The 19,748-nt window shown below is 40.5% G+C and overlaps 1 protein-coding gene across 5 annotated transcripts in view; it reads right to left on the reverse strand.

Annotated features, from left to right (window-relative positions):
• Positions 1–19,748, reverse strand: part of DCAF1 (DDB1 and CUL4 associated factor 1) — a 50,709-nt gene that overhangs the window by 8,241 nt on the left and 22,720 nt on the right. For 4 of the 5 annotated variants that reach the window (XM_021409232.1, XM_021409234.1, XM_021409233.1 and 1 more), the window contains 10 exons: positions 18,033–18,157; positions 15,725–16,985; positions 14,721–14,919; positions 13,974–14,056; positions 12,677–12,761; positions 11,520–11,753; positions 10,922–11,015; positions 10,315–10,419; positions 9,461–9,534; positions 8,614–8,718 (listed from right to left, as the gene is read on the reverse strand). In XM_021409232.1, coding sequence (XP_021264907.1) covers positions 8,614–8,718; positions 9,461–9,534; positions 10,315–10,419; positions 10,922–11,015; positions 11,520–11,753; positions 12,677–12,761; positions 13,974–14,056; positions 14,721–14,919; positions 15,725–16,985; positions 18,033–18,157 — 2,365 coding nt within the window. Of the gene's footprint in view, positions 1–8,613; positions 8,719–9,460; positions 9,535–10,314; positions 10,420–10,921; positions 11,016–11,035; positions 11,241–11,519; positions 11,754–12,676; positions 12,762–13,973; positions 14,057–14,720; positions 14,920–15,724; positions 16,986–18,032; positions 18,158–19,748 lie in introns of those variants that run through there. The other variant, XM_021409236.1, reaches the window with a different exon arrangement.

Genomic DNA, 19,748 nt, shown 5'->3' on the forward strand with positions numbered 1-19,748 from the left:
ATAGCAATTATAATCAAGGAATGATAATTTAATAAACACCCACACTATTTCATATACAAAATGGGTACCTGGCCCTACTTCTCTACAGAAATACTTGCAGTGATGTCTCCACTCCCACAAAACAAAGACTTCAAAAATATGGCAATAAATACAAAGCTGACAGTGCAAAGTGAACAAAAGAGCACTAACAAAAGAATTACAACGGGATGAAAAGAGGAATGATTCACCTTTCATACAGAATAGCTATCCACAGATAAGTAGAATGTCTCCAAGGGACAAGGCCCCAGTTTAACTTTAAAACTGTCTGACTGAATTAATTTGAAAAAAATAACACAAGTAACTTAAACTGAAAAAGACATCTAAACAAAGGGTTCATATCTGTTTAACTCAAAGTCTTAAGAACATAACTCATTTATGTATAACATCATCAGTTACATGCTTTATAGAGGCATAAACAATGCAGGAACTACCAGCTCTTCTAGGGCAAGACTGCACCACAGCTCAATCCAGAAGCACGTCATGCCGCTTAGAGAGATCTCTCAACACTCACTGGCCCACCAAAATTCACTAATTCACTCATGCAGTACCAAATAAATCACTTAATGCAGTCTGTGCCTCTCAAACTACTTCAGAGATGATTTAAGATAACAGCAGCGATTCACATCAGCTCCTGAACTTACCTGCAATGCAGGCAGATTTACAGAGATGGCATCTTAGGGAATCAGACAGGCCAGTTACATTGCAAAGGATATCTCAAGATACCTCAAAGCAAACTAGTGGTAATTTAATTCTACTATCAAGTTTAAGTAAATATTCAGAAAGCCCAGTAGATTCAGCTCAATTGATTCATTGTTTACAGCTACAAGACATCCTCTAAAGGAATGGCATAAATGGGAGCAGCAGCTCTATAGCAAGAAACGCTTGTTCTCAGTATTTACATCCAGCTCACAGCTCGGTAAATAACTTCTGGTCTGGTTCAATCTCTGTGTATTTACCTGGATATTGTTCAAGTTTGCACTTCACAGACCCTCATCACCATTATAGACTTTCTTACTGCTCTCCTTCACCCATTCATTCTGCACGTACAAAAACTCACCAATTTGTCTTTTTGAGTAGTATAGGTTATTGACACTTAACATACTCACTGGTGTTCATCTCTCAACAGAAGGCTCAGGAAAACCTCCATCTTTCACTTCTTCAAACACTGATGCAAAATGCATGTTAACTAGCGTCCTGCTTTTATCAGTATTCCATATGATGACATGATGCGGGAAGCTGTTGGGTGCTGGAGCACAGAGCACTGTGGAGCTGTACTTCCTGGTCCTGTGCTTCTAGCAGTCTCACATGAGTTCTGGCTCTTCAAGAAGGTGCACTGAGAAGGGACAGACTACAGTTCCCAGGAGCCTTCAATGCTCCCAATTCTGGGTGAATTGTTCTCTTCACTTCCAGTCAGCACATTTAGAAGCACAGTCAGAAAATCCTTCTCACCCATGTGTTCAATTTATTACCTGTAATTCCTATTTTATATCACTATCTTACATTCTTTTACTATTTGTAGTAAATTTGTCATCTCTCCTATCTTAATGAGTTGTTTTTGTTTTCCTTCCCCCCAAAACGGGGACAGGAGATTGAAAAGGAGCCCCCACTGTCACATGTGAAACCACAGAACTTTTGACATATTTCTGCACGACAGTTTAACATTCTATCATTGCACATATAAAAGTGCTTTCTGGAAATACGGCTCACAGCACTGCAGATCGATAAAACCAAACACTTCAAACTAATGCTGCAAGTCCCCGGCTAGCAAAAGGAGCAGAGATAACCTTATCCCAAATTCTATTTCGTATGAGGACCGCTGGCTGTGGCACCACTAGAAGTGGACTAGCAAACCTTCTCAGATGAACAACCCCCAAGAGAAAAGCTTCCGAGTTCTCTAGTTCCGAGTTCAACATTCTCCTTACTGCAGCTTCCAAGGAAGAAACTTTGCCAGAGGATGATTAAAAAGAATACATTAGTATGTAAAGAGGCACAGAACACTAAGAAAATAACATTTTCTGAACTTCCTGAGAGTTTATTTTCTGATACGTAAAGGGAATTGTGCATGTTTTAATCTACTTGTATACCAGTTCTCAGTGTTATTGGTGAATTCACAGAAACTATTTCTACTCAGTAGACAGGACAGCACCATATACTGACTGCAACACACTGAAACTAATCTCAGATGTCCCTGGATTTGCAGAACTATGGTTGATAAGAATTTCCTCTTCCCTAAGACGCCTTGCACCAATTCTGTAACATTGTGTAGGTCCCCAGCATCTCAAAGATATTGGTCTCAAAAATTTCAGGCCCTGGTCTGTCTACAACACTTCACATGTAATTTATTAAGCACGTGTCCATGGAGTACCACTGGATCACTACAGTGTACATTCTTATCTGTCTCTGAATTGAAGTGAGCATCTGCTAACTTAACAACATTGAAACAAAGCTTCAAATAAATAAGAATTAGAATTTTCTTCCATTCAACATGTAGTTTACCAAAACACTAAACCAAAACATTAACAAAACAACTTTCTACACCTATAGTTTAAGTACCTAGAATGTTTTTTGTACAATTTTCAAACTTTGCTTATTTCACATTGAGAGAGTGAAAAGAGCTACAGCAGAAATACAAATGTGTTAGCTAACTTTATTAAAAATCTTAAGACTGCTCATACTGTTTTCTTACATTTCTTGAATTCAAAGTTTTCTAGTCAGGATGAACAGAATTTGAGATTTCTCAACTCATTCTTTTCTTCCTCTGCTAGGGATTGATTCAGTCTAAAACAGTTATTTACATTAACATATCTCTGCCCAGCTTTCTTTGCTACTGTTATATGAACTGCTGAGCTGCCATGGGCTCACGACTGCTCCTACCCCAGCCCCATGCTCACCCCTCCTGTCACCACAACCAAAACAACAATTCTCCTCTGCAGATGCTTTCCAGCAAGTCCCCTCCTCTGAAAATACATTCCCTACCACAACTCTCTGTTTGAATCCTGCTGAACGATATTACTCTGTTCTCACTTTCATTTGAGAGGCTACCTTTTCCTCTACCTGCAAAGTGGTCGATCAGTGACGCTTTTGCCACTTCTTCAAATCTTTTAGTTCATATTTAATTTACTTCTGATTATTTATAGTTTTGTAAGTCTAATTGCCTGCTAATAAACATCTGCTAATATAAACCATTATCTTTCTTAAGTCTTTTTTTGTTAAAAAAGACTGGGAAACACTATTTTTTTAATAAACATTTATTTGTTTTTGCACCTACTAGCTTACTTTTTCTTCTCTTTCATCCTCTTCCTCCAAGTTATTCCTAGAGAAAAGCAAACCAATTTCTAGTAATCTAGCCTCTTATAAAGTATCAGTATATGTTTTCATAAAAAAGACCATGTTTGTTGTTCAAATACAAGATCACCTAAGAGTATTTTTCACTGCAGAGGAATAAGTCTCTCCATCTTTCAGTAATTTATCTTTCTGTATAGATGATCCCCTTGTCATGCCTTCTGACAACTGTTTGGTTTCCAAAGCATCGTGTAGCACATTAGTACTTTCTCATCCTTTGCTACACACTTCTCAGGAGTGACAACATCTGGTTTCCAATCACTTTGAGTCTTCTATCCAATTTCCTCCCCCACCCACTTCTTAACACTCCCAGAACAACGGGCAGCAAAAAAAGAAAGCTTATGTATAGCCAACAGTCCTTCTGGGTGGGGGTCAAGCACTCAAGGAATTTTGCCTCCTGAATAACCTAGTCCCTCTCTTTCCCCAAAGCTAGCAAGCCCAAACTCACTTCCCATTATCATCCCATTCAATTAATTCTAAGTATCCATCTCCTTCATAATTTATGACTGCGTCTACTTTACCTTCTTGGCTACTTCAGCGTTAGAATTTCTACTTCTTCATAGTCATTTATGAGGTCACCAAGCTAAAAACACAGAAGCCTGGGAATGTTCAGCAGTTACTATATGAACAAGCAAGGAATCTTACCATATCCTTCTATGCAGAAGTAGATACGTGCAGATTTAATACAGGAGACAGCACACAGCATACAGCATGTAGTGAAGAAATAAAAAGCAGTTACTCTCTTAGTCTATATAAGCAGGTTAAGTCTGTCTAACAACAACTACTCGTGCATCTGACATGGATGATTTTTCATTCATCATTGACAAAACCCTCTGTTGGACTGGCACATTCAGTGGGGACTCAGCAATACTGCTTTGCCTATGGAATGTTCTCATCATAACACAACTCTATGGATCTGATGATAATCTAACTTTGGAGTCACTGACTGCTTTGAGGAATGTGCAAGTCATCACTCAGCCATTGCTGACAAACACCAGATTACCATGGTGGTTTGGCACAAGCTGCCAAATGGATTAAAGTTCCCCTCTCCACCCCACAAATAGGTATCCACACAAGAACAACCCTGCATCAAAACAACAACAACAAAAACACAATGGAATTGCTGTTGCAAGTAGATAGGAGTAGAATCCTAAAATAAGTTGAGACCATACAAAGAAAGTCGAGAAAAACATTTCTCCGTGTTGACTAAACAAGGTGTTAGAACACCAATTCTTTCAACTACTTTTTGCCTTAACTCCAAAGCTTTCATTTCACAGCACCCAGAATTTTCCAAACCAAAGTAAAAAAGACAAATTACACACCTACCATCACCATTTAGATAGCCCAGAAACACTGCAGGATTATTAAGTTCTTCAGTTCTGGCAAAAAAAGCAGAACACACTTTATAGGACAGGGACAGCTAAGTGTGGCAATCTGCCATTGAAGCCATACATCTCTCTAGAAACAAGAATAACTGAGAAGAACACTTGAGCCTCACAGACGCAACATCATTCACATTATACGCTACAGACAAAAGGAGGTCTTAGAGAACTAACACGAGGAGAAAAAAACCAAAACAAAATCTAAACTAAATAGGTAAAAATACACAGACTAAGAATCCTGTAATCCCCTCAGAAGATCGCACCATCCAAGCTTAAGTTCCCCAGTTTTGACTGCACTCTGGTCAGCCAATTCACTTGTTTTTAGCTTTACTGGTCTCCATTTCCACAGCACAGCAACCACCACGCACCACTTCCAGGCCACATCAGCACACATTCCTTCCTTTGCACCATCTCCTCGGAAACTCCAATTCTGCCTCACTAAGGCAGACAGCAGAGACCAACCAGCCAAGAAAGGGAAATAAAGACTCAAACTAATGAAAAAATGGTACAGCACCTGCATCAGTAGCTTGGATATCCATCTTATTTTTGTGAAGCCTAATTCTGAGTGTAGTCAAAGCTGAGGCAAATGCAGGAGAAAGCGAAGACTGAGTAATGGGGAGCTCAGCCCACTTCCCCACAGACCGAACATGCAAATACTTGACGGATCCCTTTCAATACTCATCCAACAGTGAAATAACACAGAAAAAGCTAATGAAAGCTCAAGACAGAAAGACTAGTATTTTCTAAGAGTATAACATCCAACAAAAAAAGCTCACAAACTGGCTGCTGCTAAGCATGTTACCTCTTCACCTTCCCTCAGCAACTGCACCAACATCCACGCAGCATTCGTTTTGCTTAACAAGGTCTGACAACACTGGATTACCTGTCAGAACTAGGAAGGGGCAGCTTTCCTAACATCTAATATGTAACAGCCAGCTGACATAACAGCAGCGATGCTCTTCTCAAGTACTTCAAACAAAACCAGAAATCTTTATCACAACGGTATCAAACACGAGCCAGCCAAATCAGCCTGACCATTTAATTAGAGGGTAATTTACTTAACAGATCAGTTGGTTTCACAAGGTTTAACTTGAGAAAGGGGGAGTAATGCAACTGTTTTGCTTCTTAACTTAAATAAGAGAAGGAATTTAAAGACAGCAGGGGTATGTAGCTTATTTTTAAGGACTCACAGTTGCTTGCTTTTTGAAAATTCAGATCTATTAGCTAACACTTGTCAGGTAGATGTTTTTCTCCACAATTCGTATGGTAAAAATTAGGATTTGAGGAAAATTTAAAGTGACTTTCTTCTGCATCACATGAAGTCCAAGTAGGGCTTACGCAAGCAAACATGCTTCTATTCACATTTTTATCGCTTTCCATATAGGTAAGAAATTGTTCTCGTGGGCCAATGTAGGTCATACACAGAAATATATCAGCATAAAACCAAGTGGGAAGATACAGGGGCCAAACAGATCAATATCTGCTCTGAAACTCTTGGCCAGAGAGATACCATAGTAATGCTGATTCACATTTATTTTCCCTCCACACCATTTACATGAAAAAAAAAAAATCAAAAAGCACCCTTTAGCCAGAAGGTATTTTAGAATATCTATGACGAGTCCCAACAAGTTTGAAAGCATATTTGCAATATTTCAAGGTCTAGATCACAGAAAAGTAACTAAGAAAGTAGTATACCCCTCCATCTGTGTACGTATATACAGAAAACCCCTTATCATATGGAAGTGAGTAACTCTGGTTGGCTTTAACAGAGAAGAGAGCCAGAGATACGGCATTTTTTCCTGGAAATTTTCTACATCCTGCTCAATGCTGTATGTCTCTGCAGAGACAAAAGCTGTATTTCGTAAGCCTGAGCCAGTCACAAGGCTTAAACAAGCCTGACGGGACAGAAATGTACAGCAACAGAACAGAGAGCAAGGTTTACAGTTTGCTCTGCTAAATATATACAGATTTAATGGAATTTGGATGCACAGATGTTGTTATATTGAAGTCAAATCTCTCTTACCAAGGAAATTAGATTCCAATCATTCCTAAGAGACAGATTCCTAGGAGACTTTTATACACTCCAGAAACAAAGACTACAAAAAGAGCAATTATGCAAGTATCAGCTAATCACTTTTACCTTGCAAACTGATCCCAGAAGCAGCTTTGCTTGAGTACTCCCATAAACTTTACTGAAAAGCTTCTAGCATGTTTAAATTATGCCTGGGCCCACCTCTATTTGTGCAACAGGAAGCTTCCCCGGACACATTTGATGGATGACATATCTTATCTTTGCTTGGTACCTTCATGTTACAGCCTGGAACCAATAGCACTCAGACTGCATCCTCATCACAAATAGAGATCTCCACTTCAGTCAACACTTACCACTCATATCACAAAACAGTGTCTCAATAGCTGGTAGTTAATCACTGCACAGTGCAAGATTAATTTTTGCTACAAAGTACTTATTGAGATTTTACAAATAAAATGTGAACAAGCTTATTAAAAAACACATTTCACAGACAAAAACAGTGGAAGCAGAGACAAAGATAGAACCTAATGTCTGATCAAGGCAAGCACTGGATGGCTAGAAAGCAGAAATGCTTCAGAAGGAACAGTAATTTTTCCTCCTGCCCACTCCTTCACCAGAAATTCTATTCTTCACCCAACCTAGAAGATCATCAGCTGAATACAAGTTGCTGAACTGAATCCTCTAGGGACAGTAACAGTGACCCATGGATTTCCTAAGAACCCTAAGACTTCAACTGCAACTTTGAGGACACAAGAGCAAGTTGTGTATGTAAACTACTGCTGCATCTCAAGGAAGACAGTGAAATTCTAAAAGTAAGGACTACTTGAAAAAAAATTACTCTTCCCATAGATCTATTGTCCAATCTTCTGAACCAGAAAGTAAAAGTAAAAGCCTGGCAACGAGATTCAGAGACAAAAAGAGTATGAGAAAGCCAGTTTTCCACGCAGAAACTAATGTTTTGCTGTTTTTTTTTTTTAAAGGGAACTCATTGGAAAAATATGAAGTCAGCTTTTCTCATAGGAAATACAAATAAATGATTTACTACAATGCAGACAACCAAAGAGCTGAGAACAATGCATTTAAAATCCTTGAGAACTCAAGCATAAAGTCTTTGCCTGTTCCAAAAAAAAAAAACCCACCTAATACCAACAGAACTACAAGTTTGTCTTTCATTCTCATTGTATTGTACTAAGTGTTCTGTGCTGCTTTGTATTCTACCAACAGCACCCCAAGGAGCACTTACTGAAGTTCTAAGCTCTTTTGTCAGGTTGTTGGAGTTCAAGATGGTTGATTGGAGAAGGAAAAGCAACACATCCCAATGTAAACCTAGAGCTTTATTTAAGATTTGTAAGGCATTTTGCTGTGTAGAAGTAGTGTGCAGTTTCACTGCACTAGTGCATTAGTGACATGTCTCCCTTGGAAATCGGTGACAAGTTATAGCCCGCTGCAAAACCTGGGCATACTTACATTGAAAAAAAGGAAAACCTCAAAACACTGTTGTCTCTACTGCATGTCAAATTACTTTAAATAACAAGCAGAACAAACAGCAAAGTTTCTGATCATGATTAGAACCTTTATGCACATTAGCAAACAAACTATAAATTATCACAACAGTTTACAGTGCACAAAATGACTGTGCACACAGATCCTGTACTGATAGTTTCAGGTTACACTGGAAGTAACAATATCTGCATCACATTAAGTGAGCACAAATGAGGCATTTGATGTTTATGGGTAATAAACGAACACCTGCGGCCTCTCACATGTAGACAGGTAACAGCTACTCCTGAGAAGTACAGCGTTAACCTGCTTGCTCACCTGATCTTCTTCTTCATCCTCTTCATCTTCTGCCAGACGTTGCCTGCCCACTTCATACAGCCTGCAAACTGTATCCATGTTCATGGAATCTATGCCGCCTTGATTCTGAAGAGGAAATGCCCACAAAGCAGTTAGCCCCAGGAATTAAGAGTAGCATTCACATTTAATACTCTATCTGGTCTCAGTTACAGAAACATAACCAAAATCCTTCCCTCCCATTTACTAGCACCTACACAATTGCACTAAAAATGAGACTTTTCTGTTCCTAAAACTAACTCAGGAGTGATACAGTATCTACTTTCTGCTTCTGTCATCCATTAGCTATGCTCCTATGAACAGACTTAAAACCTTTACTGAATCCTGAACGCACTCTGGGTTAGTTCTCACCCAGCTGCACAACACTTCCCTTCATATCTGTCTCTTTGCTGTGAACTCTCAACCATGGACCATGAGAAAAGGTTAGAGGCTGTCAAACAGCAAGAGTCCCAGAAGACAGCAGTCTGAGGCATTTGATGTAGTGCAAATTTCAATTGGAAACTATTAACATAAATAGCAAAAAAAAATGCGTTTATGATTCTGAGGAGCAAAGATGCTATTCAGCATTTATTTTAAGTAGGAAGCATTTTAACAAAGAAGTCAAATGCACTTGAAAGTTAAGGATTCAGAGGCAGAAAAAGAAGACAGCTTTTAACCTAAACTGCTGGTGGACAACAAGAGGTGAACAGCACCTTTATCACCATCAAGCCACCACCACCAGTTAGCATGCAAATTTAACAGCAGCTTTCAACTGAAGGTTTTTACAATAAAAAAACTACAACTACAGAAACCAGAAACTTTGCTCCCTTACCTCAATGACAGCCAGATAGCAATCCTTGCTGTCCGTGCACAAGTCAAAGATATTCCGCTTTACATCTATGGTAGCTGGAAAACATCACAAAATGAACTCAGTTAGTTGCATGTTAGTGCTAGCCAGAAGAAAAGATCTACTTATGTCTAAAAGCAGGTAACAAAATATTGGGACAAGCAGCAACAGCTGAAGAAAAAGTGAAATGAATATTTGTAACTAACTCAACCTGTAATAATTTTGGGGACTGTCATTAAAAAAAAATGCCCAGTAAGTTCTTAACCTAATCTCCACTGTGCCTTCTCCCTTGATAATACATTTATGGGCTTCCCTAAGCACAATAAGCAACAGATAATCTTCCAAGACAGGTGGTAACCAGGGGGACTGAGATGTATCTCCTTTCACTAGCAAAAGTCACATCTATGTTTATAACAGTAATCAGTACAGTTGCAGAAGCTTTGCAAGCTGGAGGCCAAACTGACAACATTTTGTACTACCAGCAAGGGAAAATGCTGAAGGGAAAAGGAAAATAGAACAAAAAAGGCCTTTCCTGAAATTAGAGCAATGACGTCTAGGCCAAGTGATCTACTATCTCAGATTATGCCCTAGTTCCAAAAAGGAAAGGAAAATAAAGCCAGAAATTCTGAATGGCAGCAAGTAATGAAACCACACATTGAACAGATAATATACTTGGACCTGTTTCAGAGCTAAACAAAACACCTACACTTCAGTCAGAATAGGTTACAGCAAAATTTGTTTTACCACACATGCAAAGGGGAGGAGGAAGTAAATGTTACAAAACAGAACTTCCAGTAAGCCTTCAAACCTCCAGATCAAACTATTTGCTCCTCATTTACCTATAGGTTTATAATCAGTTGCATTGAACGTCCTGAAAGAAGAGCCAAAGGGACTTCTCATTCTCTCCTCCAGAAGTTCATCTTCATCATCTGCCTGCAACATAGCTGATACAAGGAAAGGTTATTCCACAAAACCACCTTCCATTTGTTATCATCTTTAATCAACTTAAGATCAAACTCTGACAATAATTTTCTTTACATTTAATAGCTTAACAACACTAATTTGATATCTCTTCTTCCAGAGCAGCCTTTATTACTACCGCAAATCACTGAAGCTTAATATGGAGGATAAAATTACATTCTCAAGCATCATCAGCTCTGCTGTTACACACATTTTCTTTTTCAAAAGGTTGATTTTTTTTTTTTCCTCTCTCAAGTGAGTTGTGATATTGCTGATGTTAGAGAAAATTGTCTTTGTCAGCAATACTTGTAGCATAAGCTCCCTGGGAAAAAAAAAAAACAACAACAAAAACCAACCACTAAATAGTTCACATATACCCATAAAGCTTTGCAGTTAGACAGACTCTCTTCCAATTTCACTGAACAAGCATCCACTTATTACTATCAGAGATGTCCAAAGACTGTAATTAAGACCGAGAAATCCTACCTCCATACATAACTGTGCCCGTATAGTTGAAGACCACACGACACTGATCCAGCGCGGGTACTGTGTGTAACAAATGGAAAGTTCGGAGGTCCCACTGAAGAAATACAGGCTAAGGAGCAACAGACCATTGGAAGTCTGTTTCTTTTTCAGTACAGTGCTGAAAAGGTGATAAACTGCTTTCAAGAAACTTCATTGCCACTCTCTCATACATATAACAGAACCAGCATCAGATCCTAGCACTACCTTCAAAATCAAAGAGCTTTTACTGAAGACATCATTCCCAATCATCAGATGTTACTGCAGTAGCTTCAAGGTAGATCTTGGTAAGGGAATGGAAGAGAGTAAAGGTATCACCAAGTGCGTTAGAGAAAACATCCCTCTCAAGTATTTCCACTAGTCCGAAATCAGAAGTACAGCCCAGATTTAAACTACGTGGTTGTCTGACAATCCCCATTTACTTGATTCCCAGACAAAAGCTGTTGCCACCGAACATGATTTATAACGCATCAAATAATTTACAGAACTTCAGCAAACAGCCGACTGTTTTTCAAACAAATTATTTAGGTTTCAACACAGTATCACTATGGCTGAAGGATACAATTTCCGTGTTGACTATGACCTCTAACCCATTGGGATGGAAAACACCACTGATGGTCATGTTGAATTTATCAAACTTGTGGATGGCTTGTGCTGATCTGACATCCCAGAGGACACCATCATTTAGGACAAGGTCATCAGTGGGGTTAAATGTGGCACAGTTCTTCTTGTAGTTGTTGGCAAGATCTGGGTTAAACAGAGTCAATAGCTTGTTGCCAGTCTGAATATCATAGATCTTTCAGATTAAAAAGAAAGAGAAACATTAGTCACAATTTGTAATGTACCTGCACCTTACCACATTTCATATTTTAGATCGCTTCTAGAATCACCCCAGACCCATTTTGCTTTATCATTTCAACCAAGAGCATTCTTAAGATAACCACTCCTCTGTCAGTCTTAAACAGGTTTTCACAGCTGGAAGAGAGCGTCACACGTTTTGGCCAGCACTTAGCTTACAACAGGCTTGCCAATCTACTCTATCAGGATGAGTTTCAAAGAAGCTAACCCCATTATGAAAAGTGAGGCACGAAGCTGCAGACAAAAATGTACCACTTCGTCAGAGCCTGTATCAGAAACAGAACTGCTTTTCAGAGCAGATAGTATTCACGAGTATCAAAAACCCCAAAGCACAAGGGGCTGGTGGGTCAGGGAAGGTTGAAGCCATAACTACAGAAAAGGAGTTAAAAATCCTGGTATCTACACTGAAGGGCAATTGTCTGTGCTTTGCCCCAGTAAGCTGTTAAAAAAAAAACTTTAAGGAAGACCTGAAAGATGAAAAGGGCTTTAACACAGAACAAAGGCTTTATGGCCATCCCAGATAAATTTAAGCCCAGCTCCCCTTCAAACTGAGAGAAGAAACAATTCTCTAGTATGGGAAAACAATCTGTTTAACAGTTAAACACAACACACAAACTGACCTGACTTCCAGATTATTCGGTTAAAAAAAGGGCAGGAATGGATACTTTGATTAAATGCAAAATATTTATACAATATGGTCAACTTTATACCCTTAAACAGAAGGAGAACTTATTTGCTATTTTCAAAGCTCTTCCTGTAGCTCACATAGGGCCTCATAGCACCCAGACCTGCTAATAAACATTCTGTGAAGGACTAAATTCTTCTCACAGCTTCACAACCGTGGCTTTTACTGGTACTTACATGGGCAATGTCTCCTTTTGTGCCAATGACTCTATCTTGAGAGTGCTTGCTGAACTCCACATAGTGGTCATCAGGGAAGGAATGCCTACAGGTAGAGTCAGTAAAGATGTCAAGGAAATGCAGTTTGAATCCAAACTCCTGGAGTGAAAAGACTTTCCTCTGCCATTGACTACAGCATGCTACAATACTAAAACGCTCCACTGGCATTTGCAGGGAAGCTTTTATTGCAAACACAGTCTTTCCAGCAGACCCATTAAAAACAACAAGCAGCAAGTCAACAGAATCATAGAATGGCTTAGGTTGGAAGGGATCTAGAAGGCCATCTAGTTCAACCCCACTGCAGTGGGCAGGGTTGCCAGCCTCTAGATCAGGCTGCCCAGGATCCCATCCAACCTGGCCTCGTATGCATCCGGAGACGGAGCATCCACAGCCTCCCTAGGCAACCTGTTCCAGCACCACACCACCCTCTGAGTAAAAAAAAAATTATCCAGAACATCTCACCTAAGTCTCCTCTCTTTTAATGTATAGCCATTCCCCTTCATCCTATCACTATCAGACTGTGTAAAAAGTCAGTTCCCCTCCTGCTTGTAAGCTCCCTTCAAGTACTAGAAGGCCACAGTGAGGTCTCCCTGGAAACTTGTAATAAAATTACTACCGCAACAGGACCTGCACCATAAATGTAACAGTATTTGCAGGAGTGACCAACGAAGTGCAACAGGAGCAGTCAAACACATATGCTTGTGATGACATATTGAACTTTTTATCTGAAGAATGCTCTCTCACTGACCTACACAGGTCACAGCAAAACTGTTGCTTACAACCGAGGTAGATGACACCCTCACCTTCCAAGGAACAAAGAGCCTCTCCTCCATTTTTGATGAAAGCAATTGTAAATACTGAACTCAATTTGACATAGCTTTCCAGGTCCAAAAATTTCATTATGCAAAATCGATGTGTTATAAAATTCTGTAACTGGCTACAACAAGATTGTCAAGATGACAGTCTTACTAACATAAGAATAAAAATACAAACATTATTTTCTGCCTTCAGGAACAAGGGTCATTCTACTAATGTATCCTGCATTAGATGACTCTTCAGGTAAGTAGAATTTTCAAATGTGTCTGTACTCAATAAGAGGGAAGATACTAAAATTAAAATGTGTTACTTTTCTTACGTTTTCACCGCAGATATTGGGGGAGCTGTGCTGTCCTGTTCTTTCATGGAGTTTGTTCTTATGGATTCTGCCTATACTGAATGTTTCTAACTAAATATCCCACAGAGATCAGAATATACTTACTTCATATCAAAGACAGACTTCATTCCCCACAATGCAGACAAAGGTTGGCTCCATGTAGCAGATGTCAGCAATAAGGATCCATCCTGCATTTCCAGACAGGAGCGGAGGGGAAGGAAGGAAAAGAACACCAAGGAAAATAGAGGTTATTGTTTTACTTGTACACAATAATTGAGACTTACAAGATTAATTGAGGAACTACAGCAAGTTTTGTGCTCAATAAACTGTTCTTTTGGGCTAATGTCCCCGTATTCAACATTATACCAAGAGCTCCTTACGCTATATAGATGAAGGAAAATGTTACAGATAACAATGGGAATGATCTGTGATGTTAACAGCAGATAAAAACAGGATGACCTCTGCCTGAACTTCAATGACCTCTGAGTGGCATCTTCTCTGCTTTAAGTTGGTCACCTTCTATTTCTTTCTACAATCATCCCCCACAAGTTTATTTTTTTTTCCCAGTTTGATATATTCTGGCTTTATATCTCACAATTCATAAGTCATATTAAAATCTGTTACTTATGAAGACACACAGCCCCTGCATCTTCTCAATATATTATCTTGGGAAGAAAACAAACTAGAGAACTTGGAGAGGCAGTCTGTAACTGCTACCAGTACTTTCATCACAGGCACTACAGGCCAGCCAGTAGGTGCACTTGAGATGTACATATCCAGATGTGCCCCAAATATACCAGGCTTTAGCCTACGAGAACTTCTAGCACTCAGCACCGGTCTCCAATTACTCACCCTTGATGGCTCAAGGTGTGTGATAGCAGAGTTATGGCAGTTGTAACTTGCCTCTTCCTGGCCACTGAATACATTGTACAGTTTCAACTGCCCTGTGCAAGTACCCAGCATTAAGAATCGTTCACGCGCAGAAAATGCACAACAGGTAAAGCCACTCTCATCCTCATTTGCTTCCCGGAACACAGAAATTGGACGGAACCTAGAGAAGGTGGAAAAACAAGGGTTACCTGAAAGAGCAGAAAACTGAACTACTGCGTGATGATACTAAAACCAGTCCTCACTAATCACGTAGGTTAAAAGTTACAGTTTTCCTCTAAGACAAGCTAAGTGTCAATTACAAGACTACTGGTCAAGCGAGAATGTGACAACAGCATCTGCAACAATTCTGGATTTGTCTTGCACAATTAAGTGCTTCCGTTACAGTACATCATTAAGTTGAAGCACTTAGAACCTGCCTTCAAAGCTGGACAGTTGAAAGTCTGAGAATGCCGTCATATGGATTTTTTTTTTTTTATTTTAACTTCACATCATCTTCCAGTTTAACCTCAGCAAAAGGAAGGCCATGTAAAAAGGCAAGCAACTTGTTGTGCTAAAGATTAAGCTGCAAGATGAAAAATAAGCATTCCACTGTCCTCCACTGTCAGTAGGACTGGCTCTGTCAGCAAAACAACCTCAAGGCTATGCTGCTCTCTCCTGTGAAACTGGCATTACTTACCTTCCAAAGGAGAACAAAAAAGTATGAGCCTCATCAACCAATGTTGCCAATTAATTAATATCACTCTGAAAATAGCACGTTTCGTATCCTTCGTACTGACCGTTGGCACAAGAGAAACAGAACAACTTCTAAAATTGCCTTGCAAAGCTCTGCCATTTGCCACTGTTGAATTTAAATGCTCGTCTGTCCAAGGAGGCTCCGCTGTGGGATTCCACAGCCTGAATTCAGGCAAGGCTTTTTGGCACAGGGCACACTCTGAGAGGGAGCAAGAAACATTTTTCTTCCTTACCTGCTAAATATAAGGTGTCTATCAAAGCAGCCACCATCCACCCCTCCGTACTTCGGAAAGGCTGCCCTGCGGGTCAGCCGTGAGGTAAAGTTAGTTGGCGCTTGGCGCCTCTGTTTTGGCTCAGGACACTGATGGGGAGTAAAGAGAGAGAAAGGGGGACAGGTGGCAACAGGGTTTTTGCAGCGGGCATGCTGCTCCCTAAGGTACTCTGTGATTATACTGTCCAGCGTGGGCGGGGAAGGAAGGTGTCTGTCCAGCTGCTTTTTGATAGCTGGGCTCTGGCTGTAGGCGCCATGGTCCGATTTTTGTCGCAACACTCTGATTTTTCTGCCGTTGCAGGGAGACGGCCTCTCCCTGACAAAGCTAATCCTGCCAATCAGAGGAGAGTTGCTGGCATAAGAAGGGCCTGGAAGGGCAAGTGGACCTTGGGATGCAGGCGGCCTTGCCTGAGCATGGACAGACGTGGCAGCAGAACCTACAGAAGTGTGGCTACTCAAACGGGCTGAGATGCCATTAGCTATGCGAGGAGTGCGAGGCAGGGCCACGGGAGAGGCAGCAGCCGCAACGGGGGTGAAGGCAGATGAATGAGATGCTGCAGTCATGGGTAGGTCAGCCTCTTTAGTAAGGACAGATGCAGTTTCTCCTAGGCCCTTAGAGATGAGATGGTTCCGAATCAGGAGCAGCAGCTCCTTCTCAGGAAACGTGATCCTTGACTGGGCCACCACATCTGCTTTCTGCAGACGAGCCAGGGAGACATCTGTGCCAATCAGCAATGGCTTCCCAGAGACACGCTCTATCAGCTCAGCAGCGTATTTACAGAACTTCACATGCTCACTGCGCTTGTCCTGGAGCACCGGCTCTTTCATCAGCTGCTGAATTTGACAGCTGCTGAAGAGGGGGAGCTTGCTGATAATCTGCCGGACAGTACTGCTGCGTGAGAGCCCCACCAAGGCTTTGCAGGCTAACGCTCGGATCTGATCTGCGTCTGTGATGGGCATCTTTACAGACAGCAATGACAGCAGCACTTTGATGCCATTGTTGGACTGCACCACATTCCACATCTTAGCTAGCGTGTGCTCACTGCTCTTAGGGGCCTGAGGAAGCTTTCGCCGAGGAGTTCCAGAGATGAATTTGCCAATACTGGAGATCCGATTATCTGGGCCACACACGCAATTGATGATGATCTGAAGGGCTGATTTCTGAATCTCAGCATCATGGATGAAAAATTCACCCTCAGCAACTCCAAGGATGATACTAATACCTAGTAAAGGAAAGAAATAATTCCTTTAATACTCTCTCTGTATCTTACAGTTTAATCAGTTAAGTAAGGAAGTCTTCCACAAATCTGAGAAAAATACCTAATTCCACTTCATTCTGGGGATTTCTGAAGTTCATTTTTTTCTAATTAGCGTAAGACACGTTCTCCTACCTCCCTGACAAATTTTATTATTTTTAAATACTTTCATGCTCCTCCACTTACTCATCAATAAGTGAGGAGCAGATCTTTCAGAGCTCAGCCATGGCACAGGACTGCCATCTGAGATATACGGCACAGAGAAGATGCACAGGCATGCCTCTAATTCTTACTGCAGAAAGCAACTCTTGCAGAAGATGTTAACAATGTAGACAAGGAGGGGAAGAAAGGAGACTTTGCTATGAAGGGGAAAAAATATATTATGCCATAGCTTCCTAAATGAAATTAATCTGCACGTTTCATGTCCTCTTCAGAAGATCAAAACTTCTCTCAAGAAATAGGTATTTTGTCTTTTGCTTACATCTTTTTCTGGACAATTTCTTTTGCACAAAACCTAACATCATCCCTCTTTATTTTTTTTCCTTAAAGAAATAAAAAAAGAAAGTCAGGATCTCTTTAATACATAGGCCTTAGATCTGACCCAGGCACACTTCATTCATCTGCATACTGAATCTGCAGGTAGCCAATTAGAGTATAACTCAAACAAATCTATAGCAGAAATTCTACTCCCACATTCCCAAGGAGACCTACATTTCTGGGAAGCTGAGCGAACCTAACAGTCCCACAACAAAAGTGAATTTGCCTGCATCTGTATTTAATGAGCTCTTGAAAACAAGTGCAAGTCAAAGACCATGCCTTCAAATTTGTAATACAACCATAGCACTAAGCATGACAATTCTAACTGCAGTCTACTCTCACATTTACCTGCATCCCTAATGATAACTCTTCCATTATTTTAACCCTTTTCTCACTGTAGAAACAGCCAGCTGAAAAAAACACTTAGTAGAAGACAATTGCTAAGGGTGTAAATAATCAGGACCACATTCAGCTTACCCACAGTGGAAACAGTAGATCCGGCTTCATCTAACACATCCACAGGTTCTGCCAACTGCAATTGGATTTTAGGAACCACAGTCAGGATGGCTAGCACATCCAAAGCATAGCGTACTGTGTCATTCCTGAAAGCAACACAAGAACTTCTTGGAAGTGTACTCTAATCCAACAAATCAATCTGTCACATCTGATGTTTTTGATGATGCTTTCTGATCCACGCGCCACTCTTAAAGGGCCAGTTCTCGCAGAAGGCACTGCTCACATACTGTAACTACGCACACTGTCACCCGCAGTTTGCCATACATCTCATCCTGCCCACAGGCTCCCAGAAGCAATGTAATTTTGAAATTACAGAAGTACAAACTAGATTTATCTACAAAAGCATTGTAAGCTAAGCTTCTTGATCTAATCTAACTCTACATCTCAAAATTTTTTCTTCAAAAAGTTTAAAAATATTCCTGTCTAAAAAACTTTGTTGCCAATCTAGTAGAAAAGTTTTTTTTTTTTCCTGAAGTGAACGGGTGCTGTTTAGCAAGAAAACTGACACATATGACATGAATAAAAGCATCAACTTAGGCACCAGATTAAGACACACAGGTGTGTGGAATATGAAAAGGGCTGTTGAACAAGAGGTGGAAGAGCAGAACTACAGAAAAAAAAAAGGGCTGATGGTTTGTATGGAAAGGAAAGGGTTAACCCAGGTTGCAATTAAGAAACAGCTGCAAGAAACAGGAGAACAGAAACCACCCAGGAGAATGCAACCTGAGAGAGAGAGGGAGGCAGGGGACTGCAGAAGCAGAACAGATTTTAAAGGCTTTCAAGCTAAGCTACGCAAGGAGCTCCTGTTCACAGCAGAAATAAGGAGGAGGGAGTCCTAGTGAAAAGAATACAGTTGATGACAACTAGCCACAGCAGACAGTGACTCATCAGCGTGTTCACTCTAGAACACACTCTAGAGAGGACTACACCAACACTCTTGAGAGCAGTTGCTCATTAGGTTAAACAGGGGCTGGAACATCGCACCCATCCTCCCTCTGAACTGAGGACAGGATCCTAATGATATCTCTATCAGACTCTGGTGCAGTTCCCTTTCTTTTCTAAGAGCAGGAATGCTGCAAATTTTTGGAGGTTGTGGGGGAGTGGGGCCACAGAAAGATAATACCACAGTGCCCCAGACAGGAGAAACTTAGATGTAGCATCACAAGGTAAGCCTCTCTACAAACATCCCGAGTTTAAGCACTGGTGGTATATCATCTAGGGACATTATTACTGTGTGTCACTCAAGTTCATCTTCTGACTTTTTCCTCTCTCAAATACTGACTTGTTGCATGTTCTCCTTTGCAACGTTCAATCTCCTCACTGCTTGTTTGCAATGTTCTAACTGCTCAGTAAATTTCAAGTATCAATAAATGAACAAAGGTGATACACAATGTCCTCTCTTGCATAAGCTAAGTTTACTTCATCCAGACATTCTGCCTCTTCTCCAGGATTAAGATGTGCCTTGACTTCACCTTCTACTTAAAAGGTTTTCTAAAAGCCTTCTGTAACAAAAAGGCAAACAAAGAAAAGTAGCACAGAACTGTGACTAAGCTGTCCTATGATGCTGGTTTCTCAGAAATCAAAGGCATGAGGCACCCTGGTTCTTCAGGATTCTCACTGCATCTCTCTCTCTCTCTACCCAAGTTTTCAGTTCAGCTTTCCACTGTGCTTTTATAA

Source organism: Numida meleagris, chromosome 11, assembly GCF_002078875.1.
Source record: "Numida meleagris isolate 19003 breed g44 Domestic line chromosome 11, NumMel1.0, whole genome shotgun sequence".
Lineage (NCBI taxonomy): Eukaryota > Metazoa > Chordata > Aves > Galliformes > Numididae > Numida > Numida meleagris.